The 15886-nt window shown below is 47.7% G+C and overlaps 1 protein-coding gene across 1 annotated transcript in view; it reads left to right on the plus strand.

The window, feature by feature from the left end:
* Positions 1-15886, plus strand: part of LOC141056087 (ovostatin-like) — a 157833-nt gene that overhangs the window by 13225 nt on the left and 128722 nt on the right. Inside the window, exons 6-8 of the mRNA XM_073552746.1 lie at positions 4849-4933; positions 5028-5151; positions 13344-13458. Coding sequence (XP_073408847.1) covers positions 4849-4933; positions 5028-5151; positions 13344-13458 — 324 coding nt within the window. The remainder of the gene's footprint in view (positions 1-4848; positions 4934-5027; positions 5152-13343; positions 13459-15886) is intronic.

Consider the following 15886-nt stretch of genomic DNA (forward strand, 5'->3'; position numbering starts at 1 on the left):
GCACCGTCCTATTTTTTTCAAGGCCCCCTCACATACTTGCACTCGTGCTGAAGAGGATCATCGGTGAGGAGAGGGTCTGGGAGGGCTCCTGCGAAGATTTCATGGCTGGAGCCCCCAGCCGGAGGAAGCCACTGGCCATGCAAGGCTGAAAGTGGCTGGATCCGTCAGGCGGCGCCGCGCAGTTAGTGGCGCCATGTTTTTTTGTGTACCACGCCCCCCCGGTCGGGTAGGGGGAAAATTGAGGCCGCGGCTGCAGCCGGAGCTAGGCCGCAGCCGGAAGTCCCGCCCCTGGAGCTGCGCGTCACTTCCGGCGGCCCGCCCCGCACTGAGCAGCGGCGAAGAAATTTAGGCCCCGGCTTCGGAGTGCAGCTAGGCCGCAGAACGGAAGCACCACCCCTAGAGCGGTTTTTACATGCTATGGCTCGCCAGGCTTAGAGGGAACCTCCACCTCACAAAAGCCTCCGGCCTGCAGGGGCCGCTCTCACTCCAGGCTGACCTGGAGGAAACGAATCCACACGGTGTCGCCCAGTCCATCCGGTGCCTTGACATCCGTAAGCTCTGCTTCTCGCTCCCCGTCAACAGTGGTTGATAGCGAGCAGACCTCAGATTGCGACTCAGACGAGCCCCTTGACCTGGACACTCCAGGGTCACGTGAAACAGTGGACAGCCTCATAGAAGCTGTCAATCAGACCCTGGGGATTGAGGATGATCCCGCAGTGGCTACGGGTCATAAAGTGGCATTTAAGCGAGTGAAGCGCCCGCACAGAATTTTTTCCTCTTACCCGGATTTTGAGGACATAGTGCAGCGGCACAGAGAACATCCAGACAGGCGTTTCTCGGATCAAAAGGCACTTGAAACAAGGTATCCGTTTGCTCCGGACCTCCGTAAAAGATGGATGGAATCCCCGATGGTGGATCCTCCAGTTTCGTGTCCAAGCCACTAAGACCCTGTTATCTGTCCCTAGTGTTTCCTCGATTAAGGATCCCACGGATCGCCTTATAGAGAGCTTAGCTCGCTCAGTATATGAGGTGTCAGGGTCAGCACTCGCTCCCTCGTTCGCAGCAACTTGGGTAGCCAAGGCTATGATATCATGGTCAGAAACATTAAGCAAGGTCGCGCAGGAGCAGGAGCTACTTGCAGAGATTTCGGAGGTCACAGGTCGGATGGCGATGACCGCTGACTATGTAATCAATGCGTCTTTGGATGCGGCCAATTGCTCGGCACTTGCTGCCGCTAATGCAATTTCGATCAAAAGAGCCCTATGGTTAAGGACATGGCGAGCCGATTCTTCTTCTAAGAAGTCCTTGACTTCCCTGCCTTATCAGTGCAGCCGCCTATTGGGGGAGAAGTTGGATCAACTTATCTCCGACTCCACAGGAGGGAATAGCGGGTTTCTCCCTCAACAAAGGGTCAAACCGCTTTTTCGTCACCCGTTTCAGGCACGTTTTCGGGCCTTTCGCAACACCGGGTGGACTACAGCGGCCAATTCCGCCACCTCAGGCCACCGAAACCATGACAGGGAGCGGCAGGTCTCATATAGAGCCAACCCATTGGGGAGATTGCGTACTCAGCAGCCCAGATCGAGGGGATCCAGATCCCAAAGATCGTCGGCCAAATGACTTGAGGCCTTTACCAGACGACACCGGCACGGTGGGCGGCCGCCTACTCTGGTTTTTCCACGTCTGGGCCAATGTCGCTCACGATGCATTGGTAAAGGAATTGGTGGCCTCAGGTTACAAAATAGAATTTGTCAGATACCTGCCAAGACGGTTTTTTCTTTCCCGGCTTCCCAGAGTGGATACCCAGGCAAGTGCTCTATTGGGAGCCATCAAATCGCTCCAGCACAACGGAGTCATTGTTCCAGTGCCGGAACACGAAAAAAATCGGGTTCTATACCAACCTTTTTGCGGTTCCCAAAAAGGAGGGGTCTGTCAGGCCTGTTTTGGACCTGAAGCTTCTGAACAAATTCATCAGGATCATACATTTTCGGATGGAGTCTCTCCGGTCAGTCATATCGGCCATGGAGCAGGGAGAATACTTGGCCTCAGTAGATATCCAGGACGCATATCTGCATATTTCCAGTTCCTCTCTGACCCAGGGGAAACCTTTCCTCCCAGACCATTGGTTGGTGATGACTACCGACGCCAGTCTCCTCGGCTGGGGAGCGGTGTTTCGCCACCACACGACCCAGGAACGGTGGTCGCCACAAGAGGCACGCTTCCCGATCAACTTACTGGAGATACGAGCAATTCGGCTGGCTCTGCAAAAGTTTCATCACTTTCTAGCAGGCCGCTCCGTCCGGATTCAGTCGGACAACGCCACGGCGGTGGCTTACATAAATCACCAAGGGGGCACCCGCAGCAGAGCAACCATGCGTGAGGTGGGGCACGTTCTGCAGTGGGCCGAAGCAAACCACTCGGTGATTTCGGCTGTCCACATCCCGGGCGTGGAAAATTGGGTGGCAGACTTTTTCGCAGCCGGCAGGGTCTTGCGTCCGGAGAGTGGTCTCTACATCCCGAATTCTTCCAGCAGATTTGTCAGCTGTGGGGAACTCCAGATGTGGACCTGATTGCGTCCAGAGTGAACGCCAAGTTGCCCACATATGTCGCTCGGGCCAGGGACCCACAGGCAATCGCTGTGGACGCGTTGGTTCTGCCATGGAACCAATTTCGCCTCCCATATCTATTTCCCCTTACTGACACTACTTCTGAGGGTCATCAAGAAGATCAAGACGGAAGGGGTCCCAGCGATTCTGCTGGCCTCAGACTGGCCCCGTCGAGCGTGGTACGCAGATTTAATGCAGCTGCTCGCCGACATTCCTTGGCGCCTGCCAGAGCACCCAGATCTACTTTTTCAAGGGCCGATTTGCCACCCGAATTCAGGGGCCCTGTGTTTGATGGCGTGGCCATTGAATCTTGGATTCTAAACCAGGCAGGGTTCGGGAGCAAGGTGGTCGCTACAATGATTAGCGCCCGGAAGACTGCTTCAGCACGATTTTACCACCACACCTGGAAGGTGTTCTTTGCTTGGTGTCGAGGCCTCGGTGTTTCTCCGCTGAGATTCTCGATCCCCAACATCTTGACTTTTCTCCAGTCGGGCCTAGACTCGGGCTTAGCCCCAAGTTCCCTCAGGAGACAAATATCGGCCTTATCCGTCCTGTTCCAGTGCAGAATTGCTACCAATCTGCAGGTGAAGACTTTAATCCAGGGAGTCTCTCACTTGGTACCTCCCTATAAGGCACCTATGGACGCTTGGGACATTAACCCAGTCCTAAGTGTTCTGCAGGAAGCTCCATTTGAACCACTTCAGGATATCTCCTTGAGGTAGCTTTCCTGGAAAGTAGTATTCCTAGTGGCCATCACTTCTATCAGGCAGGTTTCAGAACTGGCAGCCCTATCCTGCCAAGCCCCGTTCCTCACTTTCCATAAGGATAAGGTGGTGCTCAGACGAGCCCCTCCTTTTCTGCCGAAAGCCATGTCCTCTTTTCACATTAATGAAGTGGTTGTCTTGCCTTCATTTTGTCCAGCATTTTGTCTTGCCTTCATTTTGCCCACGGTGCACCATGTGGAAAAGGCTCTTCACATGTTAGACCAGGTAAGAGCCCTCTGGAGGTATGTGGCGAGGACGGCACCCTTTCGTCAGACAGACACGCTGTTCGTGCTCCCCGAAGGGCGCAGGAAGGGACTCGCTGCCTCAAAATCGACCATAGCCAGATGGATTCGTTTAACTATTCAGGAGTCCTACCGCATTAGAGGCACGCCGATTCCAGCAGGGATCAGAGCGCACTCTACTCGGGCAGTGGGCGCCTCTTCGGCGCTTTGGCACCAGGCTTCGATGGAACAGGTTTGCAAGGCAGCAACCTGGTCCAGCCTGCACACATTTGCCAAACATTATAATATCCATGCTCAGGCCTCGGTGGATGCGAGCCCGGGTAGGATTCTCCAAGCAGCAGTGGCGCACCTTTAAACAAGAGGTGCATGTAGCTTGGATCGGTGAGTCAATCTCCCACCCAGGGACTGCTTTAGGACATCCCACAGTATCTGTGTCCCCCTATGAGGTGAAGGAGAAACATGGATTTTTGTGATAACTCACCGTAAAATCCTTTTCTCCGAGACGCTCATTGGGGGACACAGCACCCACCCTATTAGCCAGTTGGCTCTTGTTTTGTTTAAATTTATATGCATTTACTAATTTGATATAAGGGTGGTGTTTTGGGCATGTTGTACTTGTATTAAGGCTGATTTTGTTGTCCTCCTACTGCTTTGGCGCCAAACTGATTTCCGCCCGCAATAGGGGCGAGGGTGTATACGGCGGAGGAGGAGCTAACCTCTTTTTTCACTTAGTGTCAGCCTCCTAGCGACAGAAGCATACACCCACAGTATCTGTGTCCCCCAATGAGCGTCTCGGAGAAAAGGATTTTACGGTGAGTTATCACAAAAATCCATGTATCGATACCAAAGAACAAAAACCCCTTCTGAATGCAGCAGAGGCTGAGCATGTGCAGCACCACTGCTCAATTAATTCTCTATGGGGCAACAAGGAAAATCCAAATACATAGACGAAGAATCAATGGAATGGAGATGTGCATTGCACGATCATTATATTCTCCTTTCAGGCAGAGTCTTGTCCTCAGGATTGGTGGGGGTCCCAGTGATTGGACTCCCGGTGATTGGGATGTTATTTACTATCCTATAGATAGAGGATAACATAAAAACTTGGCAGAAACACTTAAAGGTCCTATTAGGTGGGGATTCAGTGCACATCATTATCCCCAGTAGTTATTTAATTCCATTAAAAGATTTTTTAGATTTTTTTTTAATCTTTTTCTTTCTTTTTTAATGTTTCAGTGCCACCTAGATATGAAGTGACGTTGGAAGTTCCAAACACTTTATCCATTTTGGACGAAATTGTATATTTTAACACCTCTGCGAGGTGTGTGAGACGGAATAATTTAGTATTTAAGTACCAGACATATACAGTACATTACTCTATGAAATATGTACAATTGCCATGTCCATCATTTTAGGTATACCTACGGACAGCCAGTGCCTGGAGCCGTATCAATAAGATGGTGCAGGGAACGGACCTATGGCCTATTGAATAACTGCTTCAGGGACAAAAATGGAGTTTGCTTTTATAAAACGGCACAAGTAAGAGAGACCTTTACTGATTAGGGATGTGGCTGGGACTCAAGCAACTCGGGACATGTGCTCTGAGCACTGCGGGTGTGCCAACGAGGACCCCAAACTGAACCTCTACATCAAATAAAAGAAAGCTTGAAAGGGTTGCCCACTTTTTTATTTTTTTATTTTACTTATTATATGCATTTACTTTTTTTTATTTTACTTATATAAATTAATTTTTTTTTGTTTATTTTACTTACCGGTATATGCTTTTTTATTTTACTTTAATGCATTTACTTTTTTCTTTATTTTACTTACGTATATGCATTTACTTTTTTTTTATTTTACTTGTATGCATTTATTTTTGGCTAAAACTCATTTTTGCACTCGGGTTTCATTAAAAAAAATGTTCCACTATTTGACATTTACAGGCACTTTGTTTTGCGGCATTTTCAACTTTTGATTTGGTCTATGGTCATAAATCAGCTGAGAGGAGCTCAGAAAAAGACAGATAAAGATGTGTGATCGTAATAGCGAGCTCACTGACAGATTTTCTCTTCACTTATCCTGGACAGAGCAGCACAGAGACTATAGAATGGAAACTGCAAATTTTTTTTGAAACCCATTTGCAAAAATCATTATTTTTTTTTTAGCCCAATAATATACATACATTTAACAAAAAAAAGTCTCTAAAAGTAGACAGAGTTTATAGCTCTTCTACACATGCCTGTCTATGTTTTTACCCCCTTCACTATTGGTTGATTATTCGTTCCTGCGATTTTTTTTTCCTACCCATCTTTCAAGAACCCTAACTTTTTTATTTTTGCATAGACATAACAGCTTCTATTTATTTATTTATTTTTTTGCAGGATAAGTTGTAGTTTTCAATCACATCATTCTTTTTACCATGTAAAGTACTAAAAAAGGGATAAGAAAAAATCTAAGTTGTGGTGAAATTAAAAATTCGCAGTAATTTTGCCTTCATTTTTGGGGTTTGTTTTAACGACGTTCATTTCATAAAACAAGTGACTGGGTAACGGTTTTATCAATCAATATGGTTATTATGAGGCTAAAATTTTGTAGGTTTTTTTCTTGTTTTTCTACTTGAAAATAAACCAAAAAAAAACTAAAATTTAATTAAATTGAAAAATTGACCTTTTTTATGCTTTTTTATTTTATTTTTTTTATTAGTTGGCAAACATGGGATCCTACCTACTGCAGTCTATTGTATAATTGCCGGTCTTGTATAAAGACTGGAAAAAGAATAACAAAATGGCAAACATGTAGGTCTCTAATTGAACTTTTGCATTCGTAGCAAGCGCTGGTCACAGCAGTTACTCACGGGTGCTGGCAATAACTTTATGTACCTCCATCTGGCACATACATGTAAGGTGGTCATCACCAAGGAGTTAAAGCAGACCGACTTTTAAGATTATTCTGCCTAAATCAGTAGTACATGTAAATATATAAAATATTTTAAAACATCGTAAAGGGGTGTACAATCACCATCACTTTCGAGTAACCTGAAGTTCATCTTCCTCTACTTATAAATGTTCAGAAATCTTCACAATTACCCAATAGACAGCCTTGAACAAAAGAGGTAATAGAAGATAGGGAGGAGGGAGATGCAGCTGCAGTGTTTTCTCCATCGCTTCATTGGGGGACACAGGAACCATGGGTGTATGCTGCTGCCACTAGGAGGCTGACACTATGCACATAAGAAATTAGCTCCTCCTCCGCAGTATACATCCCACCGATTGGCGCTCAGTTAGTCAGTTTAGCTTAGTGTCAGTAGGAGGTGGACACGGGTCTTTCATTAGACCCCTATTTACCTCAGCGTGCGTCGTTCCCTTGCAGGTTCCCGGAGGGATACAGAGTGAACAGTCACATATGTACTCCCACAAACAGACTATGAGTATGGCGTGTACTGCCACCCCGTATCCTCATAGGTCTAGCCGGCAGGATCAACAGCCTCTAACGTGCAGTCCAGGCCACCACAGATCCTAGCCTCTGCCTCCCACCCACTTGCCCTCCAGAGCCTGTCGGTAGGTGGAGGCACGGACGTCCGCTATGGGGCACGGATGTTTTATTACCTCACTGGAGTTAAGGTACCTTTCCTCCCTACAGCGCTGCTCCAGGGGTCCTAGGTCAGCAAGCGCTGGCTTAGGCATTGGACGTTGCGGCATCGCCAGCTCTGTGCTCTCATAGTGCCGTGACAGTGCAGCCTGCAGGACACCTCCGCGCCACACCGTGCCCCTCCGGCGGCCGCCGCTTCTAATTTAGGCCCCAGCTTCTATTCAGGCCTTGTGCTGGGTGAGGCCACGCCCCCTCATTCGGGCGGGCTTTCTCCCGCTCATCTCGTGCTGCCCACCACCACATTAAGGGGACTAGAGGCGGTGAATGGTTCCGCCCACTCCCCCCAGCCGTCCTATGGTCTTCGAGCGGGTGTTTTACATACAAGCGCGGTTGTTCCGCCTATCCTCGCTTCCAGCCACTTTTGCCGCTCACTTCTTCAGCAGAGCGTGTTTTCTCTCAGGCAGCCGCCATTTTTTTCAGCCTGAGAGCCGGGCGCCTTTCCCTGACTACAGGAGCCGTCCCCAGCGGCCCGGGTCGGCCAGATCCTCTTCTCCTGAACCAGGCGAAACTTTCTTGGATGCGCCCTCCGAGGTTGTTTTGGAGCTGGACTCAGACCAAATCGCGGCCATGAGGGATATGGTCCAGAGCCTCATTGGTGCGATCAACCAAACCTTCAAGATCAAGGACTCGCCCACGGAAATTGCAGATCAGGGTGTTTCGTTCAGGCGGAAGGTCAACTTACCATGGTCTTCGCTCCTCATTCTGAGTTTCAGAAAATTCTGACTAGGGAAAGAGAGAATCCGACCAGGCGCTTTCAAAGAGGGAAACGCCTTAGCATCTTATATCCTTTCTCGCCGGAGCTCACCGCGGAATGGTCAACTTCTGTCGTAGACCCGCCGGTTTCAAGACTATCTACCACTGTCCTTCCGATCTCTGGGGGAGCGTCACTAGGAGATCCTAATGACAGAATCATAGAATCATTTGCGAAATCAGCCTTCGAAGCGGCAGCATCGGCCCTAAGTCTGGCCTTCGCTTCTACCTGGGTTTCTAAGGCCATAACCAATTGGGCTAAGGATCTCCAACAAGGCATTCTGGCCGGGGCCAGTCCAGAGCAACTGGCGCATCTCGCCAACCAGATTTCCCATGCGAGCGAATATTTGGTATCTGCCTCCCTAGATGCTGCATCTTGCGCAGCCCAGGCATCTAGCAACAATGTGGCGATTCGGCACCCAGTCTGGCTTAAGGCCTGGCAAGCGGACTTATCGTTATATCGTCAAAAAAGTCCCTCACCAGCCTACCTTTTCAGGGTTTGCGCCTCTTCGGTGACATGATGGACCAGATCATTAAGGACACCACTGGGGGCACAAGCTCCCTTCTACCCCAGTCCAAGCCTCGTCGGCCTCCTCCAAAATGTCAGTTTCGGCCCTTTCGACCCTTTCGTCGTTTCACGACTGCAGAGACGCCTTCTCACCAGCAGAGGCCACAAGCGCGCCAAGATAGGAAAAGAGTTTCCTTTAGGCCCATTCCTTCCTGGCGCTCCCATTCTTCCCAAGGTAGATCCACCAGGTCTAGACCTAGAAGGTCTTCCTCAGCATGACTGGCATCAAAATCCCAGCGCATCCCACCGCCTGGGCGGCCGACTTCTTGCTTAAAGGGACGTCTGGCTCACCTCGATGGAAGACGCTTGGGTCAGGGAAATTGTATCCTCAGGATACAAAATAGAATTTGTTTCTCGTCCTCGGGATCGATTCTTCGAATCCCGACCCCCAAAGGATCCCTCCCTGGTCCCGGGCTTTCATACCGCCATTGCCTCTCTCCTCGATTCGGGGGTAATTATCCCCGTTCCAGAAGCAGAGCATTTCACAGGTTTCTATTCGAACCTGTTTGTAGTACCAAAAAAAGGCGGTATGGTTCGATCCATTCTGGATCTAAAGTTGCTAAACAAAAGGGTCCATCTGCGACACTTCAGAATGGAGCCCCTTCATTCAGTAATCGCTTCCATGGAGGCACAGGAGTTTCTGTGCTCCATAGACATTCAGGACACTTATCTACTGTATATGTTCCCATCTTCCAAGGACATTGGAAATTCCTGCGCTTCACGATACATCAGGAGCATTTCCAATTTGTCGCTCTACCGTTCGGTCTCGCCACCGCTCCCAGGGTTTTTACGAAAATCATTGCAGCGCTGATGGCCATTTTAAGGATCCGAGGTCTTGTGCTCTTCCCATACCGCAACGACATCCTCATCAAAGCTCCGTCCCTGCCCCAGGCTCACGAAAGTCTTGCCATCGTTTGCGACACCCTTTCCCGATTGAGGTGAATTATCAACAGAAAAAAGCCTGCCTGATCCCAACGCAACATCTGGTGTTTCTAGGCTTATTTTTTGTCACCCGTCAGACAAAGGTTTTCCTTCCCGAAGAGAAGAGAGTAACTCTCCGGCGGAATGTTCGCTTGCTTCAGAGTCCTCGGCCCACTTCTCTCCGTTCAGCCATGAGAGTCTTGGGGAGGATGGTGGCAACATCGGAAGCGATTCCCTTCACGACCACTTCAGCGGGCCATTCTGACGCAGTCTAAGAGGTCGGTCTCCTCCCTGGATAGTCCAATTTGCCTCTTGTTTCGAGTCAGACTGCCCCTCAATTGGTGGCTAACATCACCTCTCATCTCCCAGGGCCGGTCCTTTCTTCCAGCGCATTGGCAGGTGGTGACGACGGACGCCAGCCTCCTCAGCTGGGGTGCGGTGTTTCGCCATCTGACTGTCCAAGGGAGTTGGTCGTCGCAAGAGGCAGCTCTCCCGAATCAACGTCCTGGAGATACGGGCAATTCTCCTGGCCCTTCTTCATTGGCACAGGCAACTCAGGTGTCTGCTAATTCGGATCCAGACCGACAATGCCACGGCGGTGGCATACGTCAACCACCAGGGAAGGACTCGGAGTGCCTTGCCCTTGGCCGAGGTATCCAAGATCCTTCATTGGGCAGAGGCCTCAGTTCCAGCGATATCCGCGATACACATCCCCGGCGTGGAAAACGATGCCGCCGACTTTCTCAGCCGCAATGGCCTCGCGGCAGGGGAATGGTCCCTGCATCAGGAGGTCTTTCATCAAATTTGTCTGCGATGGGGAAGCCCGGACGTGGACCTTATGGCGTCCCATCTGAACAGGAAGGTGACTCGGTTCGTGTCCAGAGCACGCGATCCTCTCGCGGTAGGTGTCGATGCTCAGACCATTCCTTGGTCACAGTTCACGCTCCCCTATCTATTCCCTCCCCTTCCTCTTCTCCCCAAACTGTTGAAGAAGATCAAGGCAGAAGGGATGCCGGTCATTCTCATAGCGCCGGATTGGCCCAGGCGAGCTTGGTTCGCGGACATCATCAACCTTCTCGCGGATGCGCCTTGGAGGCTTCCAGACAGACCGGATTTACTATCTCATGGTCCGATCTGCCACCCCAATTCTCGGTCTCTCAATTTGATGGCGTGGCCGTTGAGACCGCGGTTCTGAAGAAATCAGGCTTGTCAGACCAAGTAATTCACACCATGATCCGTGCTAGGAAACCGTCATCTTCCAGAATATACTATAGAACGTGAAAGGCCTATTTTGGTTAGTGCGAATCCAATCGAATTCCGCCTATGTCTTTTTCGCTCCCTTCTAGTCTGGCATTCCTCCAGGTGGGCCTGGATGCTGGCCTTGCCCTTAGTTCTATAAAGGGCCAGGTTTCGGCGCTTTCCGATCTTTTCCAGAGGTCGTTATCTCCTCGTCAGCAGATCAAGACCTTTCTGCAGGGGGCAGCTCACACAGCTCCGCCGTATCGAGCGCCCGTAGATCCTTGGGATCTAACTCTAGTCCTAGAGGCCCTACAAGGTCCCCCCTTTGAACCTCTCAAGGAGGTCTCTCTATCCTTTCTCTCTTGGAAAGTAGCCTTTCTGGTGGCCATTACTTCCATCCGGCGTGTCTCAGAATTGGTGGCCCTTTCTTGTCGCCCCCCCTTTCTTGGTGATTCACCAGGATAAGGTGGTACTGCGACCTCAGCCCTCCTTCCTTCCCAAGGTGTCTCTGCCTTCCACCTGAATGAAGACATCGTCCTACCTTCTTTTTGCCCGGCTCCATCTCATCCCCAAGAACGCTCCTTGAACAGACTGGACCTGGTCAGTGCGACGAGGGTCTATTTGGCTAGGACCGAGGCGTTCCGGAAGACAGACTCCCTCTTCGTCATGCCGGATGGTGCACGAAAGGGCCTGCCGGCCTCCAAGGCGACTATTGCTCGCTGGATTAGATCGGCAATCTTGGAGGCTTACCGGACCAAGAGCAGAGTGCCTCCTTCGGGGGTTAGGGCTCAATCCACTTGGGCAGTGGGTGCCTCCTGGGCGGTGCACCACAGAGCTTCTGCGCTGCATCCTTGCAAGGCTGCAACCTGGTCATATGTTCACATGTTTGTGAAATTCTACAGGGTCCACACCTATGCTTCAGCGGATGCCAGCCTAGGAAGAAGGATCTTGCAGGCAGCGGTGGTGAGTCCGCTGGCCTGATGGAAGTTTGCTTTCCCTCCCCAGGGACTGCTTTGGGACTACCCATGGTTCCTGTGTCCCCCAATGAAGCGATGGAGAAAACAGGATTTTTGGGTTGCTTACCGTAAAATCTGTTTCTCGGAGCCTTTATTGGGGGACACAGCACCCTCCCATTTTTCACAACTTCGGTTATTAGTTTGGTGTATTATAGGTACAGTTAAGTTGTGTGTTTGTTCTCTATTCTACTACTTCTCCTACTGCTTTCTCACTAGCTGACTAATTAAGCGCCAGTCGGTGGGGTGTATACTGTGAAGGACGAGCTAATTTCTTATGTGCATAGTGTCAGCCTCCTAGTGGCAGCAGCATACACCCATGGTTCCTGTGTCCCCCAATGAAGGCTTCGAGAAATAGATTTTATGGTAAGCAACCCAAAAATCCTGTTTTTTCCTTGCTGTGTGTGAGATGCTATGAGAGGTGAGGAGGAGCAGCATGAGAAGAATGATTTGATATGAATAAGTAAATGTAGGAGTTAAGCTATATTTTGTAACTTTTGCCTCAAGTCGCATATGATATAGTATCGCCAGTATCACCGGTGTTGAGTCATTTTGAAGGTTTTTTAAGCAGTTGGGTAGAACCTAGTTGGCTTCAGAGAGGATCCATAAAATGTTACCAAATTTCAAAAAAGCTGGCCATCACATCCAAGCATAAACTAAGTGTGATCAGGTGCTTAACCTAGAGTCACCAACTCATACACACTCAAACAAAATAGGAAGCACACTGTAGCGCCCTAGCATGCAAACATGAAATATGAAAAATGAATTGCATTACTGCATTAGAAGTATGAAAAATTGAGAAAGCTTAGCACCTCTTAGCCGCAGGCGTTTTTAATCACAGCAGGGCCACCACCACTCCACAGAGATATAGATTTCTGTCTAAGGAGAGGATTTACATAGGTTCCCATACTGATGAAGACTTTAGTCTAAGTGAGGATTGGCATTAGGTGAGGTTCCTGGAAAGCGAGAAACGCCTTACCGTGGCTTCCAGGTACATATAAATTGGCCATTTTATGCGCTAAGTTTTCTCAATTTTTCATACTTCTAATGCAGTAATGCAATTCATTTTTCATATTTCATGTTTGCATGCTATGGCGCTACAGTTTGCTTCCTATTTTGTGTGACCATAAAATGTTACCATCTGCACCACTTTGTAAATTCACACTTGTCTTTAAGAAATATATGTAATAATTGAAGACCAAGGTGAACACATAAAACTTTGTTTGCATCAATGAATCCAACAAAAGTGAAGTTTTGGCCCAAAAGACATTTCCTTTGTTGAGATAAGTTCTTTTTTCGACAAAAAGTTTCCCCAATACTCTGTACTTGCGCTTGGCAGCGTCAGACAAATGAAGCCCAGGTGCTTGGTGTTCTTGGAATATTGCAGATGTTTACAGAACATAATAGTTTATAGCTCAGGATTTTTACGAACTCTGTGAGCCGTGAAAACATTATTCTCATAAATATCAGTTTATCCAACAAGATGTCAGCTCTCCATTGTTTGCGTCCAGCTGAGCAATGAGCCAGATGTGACCTTACCGTGTCGTGATGACCTTGTTCATCCTCTTTGCGCTTTATATCAAATATTACAGTTGGATTCAGATGGTACTTACCATGGAGAAATCGACCTGACGTCCATCCAGATGGATCTCTCCGGATTTCAAACTACCCTCAATTTATCTGTAACAGTTACAGAGAACGGAACAGGTAACAGAAGGCGTCACTTCGATTTTACATTTGTTTTATTTTTTGTATATATATTTTAAATTAATTTTTTGTTCCCAAAACCAGATTAAAAAGTCATATGAGGCCCAAAATAATAGCAATGGCAAAGATAGCCTGTCCCATAAGCTTCATGTCTCTCAAAAAATGATGACATATGTTTTTTTTTTAATTTCAGTGTATTTATTATGCACAAGTAGTAAATAAAAAAACTACATAAAGTTTATTTTGTTGTAATTGTAGTGACTCACAGAATAAAGGAAAAACGTTACTTATGCTGCACAATTGCAATGTAAAAAACAATGGCAGAATTGCTGTTTATTTTCCAACTCATCCCCAGATAAGATATGTATACAAGGAAGGAGAAAATAATGAACCATGTTTATCTTCTCTGTATGGTTGTGTTTGACAGTGGGCCCCTTATGCCCCACAGCTGCACAATCTCATACAAGATGCTTACACTGCATTGATGTTTTAGAACGTCAGTGCAAAGCAAAGTGTGGACTGCCGGGTTATTTCTAGTCTATGGCAGTCCAGAAGTAATTAATTATTGATCAGCCTTTGCAAAGTTATGAAACTTTGCAAAATCTTCCATTACTTTATTTTGCATTATTTTGTCTTAAACACATGCTGTTTTAACTTCCTGATTCATGCTATTTCATAAGCTGCTTTGACCTGCTGCCCTATCAAGATTGACTACTCCATCAGTTTTGGCAAATGTTCTCCGTGTGCTCAGGCAGTGAGAATGTTTGTAAATAGTTGTTTGAAAATAGTTCTTTATAAATAATGTTAGAGTAGGGATTCTTGTATGAGCCGCAGTTCAAAGCAACTTGTGAAAGAGTAAGAATTAGGCAGCTAAAACAGCACAGCGGCATGGTGTCCGAGAGAGAAGGAAGCAAAATAAGGTGTTAGAGACTGTTTAAAAAATTCATAGCATTGCAAAGGCTGATCAATTATTAAGGTAGCACTGTCTACATTACTGCAATGGTCTCTGAATTTAGGTATGTGGTTTTGAGTTGGTTCATTTTCTATTTGTGATTCTTGTGGCATCTGAGATGATGTCTGAAGCTCCTCCTGCCAATCTGATGGTCAACTCTTTGACTGTATTTTTGAAGGTTGACAGGAAAATTTGTCAACTCCTAGTTTAGTTGTGTTCTTTTAGAACTTCTGTTGGACCTTTCATGAAAAAGAGGCACAGACCTACCACAAAACCAAATTATAAAATTGACCCACTCTTGACATTCATGAGCACAATGGATTGACAGAGTAGCTGTCAGGAACACCGCACTGCACTTGCTCACTGAGCCAGTGCGTGTGTCCTGAGTAAGACAACCTGCGCTCAGAGATACCTGTGGAGCGGGCAGCAGCAGAGAAGATGCGTGCTTCAGACCCACAGGACCTGAAGCATGTGACTGCTGGGGGCATGGCCTAAACTCCCGAGAGTTAGGAGCTGCAGGAAAACTCCTAGAAAGGTAACTACGGAACAAAGTTACTAATAGGCATAGACAGGGAAATAAACCATATCAGGCCGGGGTCAAAGCACGAGATAGCATGACAATTACCAAAGGGCAAGACAGAACGGATAGTCAAGACGTAGCCAAGCAGTCAGAAACCAGAGAAGCAGATGTACAGTACAGAATCAACAGGCAAACTCACAACGGGGGACAGAACCGGATCAGAACCATATAAGCAAGCTATAAGACAACGAACAGGCACACAGGGGTCACAACACTCGGCCAAAGGCAAAAGTATAACTGACAGGGATTGGAGTATCTCAGGGCAATAAAAAGCTCTGCCTGAACCAAAGAGAGACCACGATAATTAACCCCAGGTGTGCAAGTCAAAGCCTGCACTGAGCTCAAGACATTAACCCCTGACGTGCAGGTCAAAACCTGCACTGGGATCATGACAGTAGCATGTCAGACTGATTCCTGCCATACCCAAGGAAAGAACCAACCAGATGGCACAATTTCACCTATAGTACCCCTTTTTCTCATGACTCTCGTTATTGTCAAGGTATTTAAATGGCTAGCCTGAAAACCTAGGTGACGCTAGCTGGTCCAGTAGTTAATTCTATGGATTTAGCAGGTGGAGAATCAGACAAAATGGTAACAAGCATCAGGTGTGATACCATAGTCACATAAGCCAAGGGTATGTAGCAATAGTCAAGCAGATTATGTTGCATAAATGGGAGAGGAGCAAGAGATGAGTCAACTGAGTGGAGTCAACACGGAGTCTAAGTTTTCAAACAAGATTTTTAAAAAAATCAAAAGTACAGATAATGATAGAAGAACCCATAGCCCCAAATACACTTTATATAGTTGTTGGCCAAGCAATGATTCAGCTGACTCTCCCATGCAAAGGAGTGCTTGCTTGTCCACGGAAGCTCGTTTCTCAGAGAACACAAGGATCA

The sequence above is a fragment of the Dendrobates tinctorius genome, unplaced genomic scaffold (assembly GCF_039654945.1).
Source record: "Dendrobates tinctorius isolate UK_male_01 unplaced genomic scaffold, ASM3965494v1 ptg000196l, whole genome shotgun sequence".
In the NCBI taxonomy this organism is placed as follows: domain Eukaryota; kingdom Metazoa; phylum Chordata; class Amphibia; order Anura; family Dendrobatidae; genus Dendrobates; species Dendrobates tinctorius.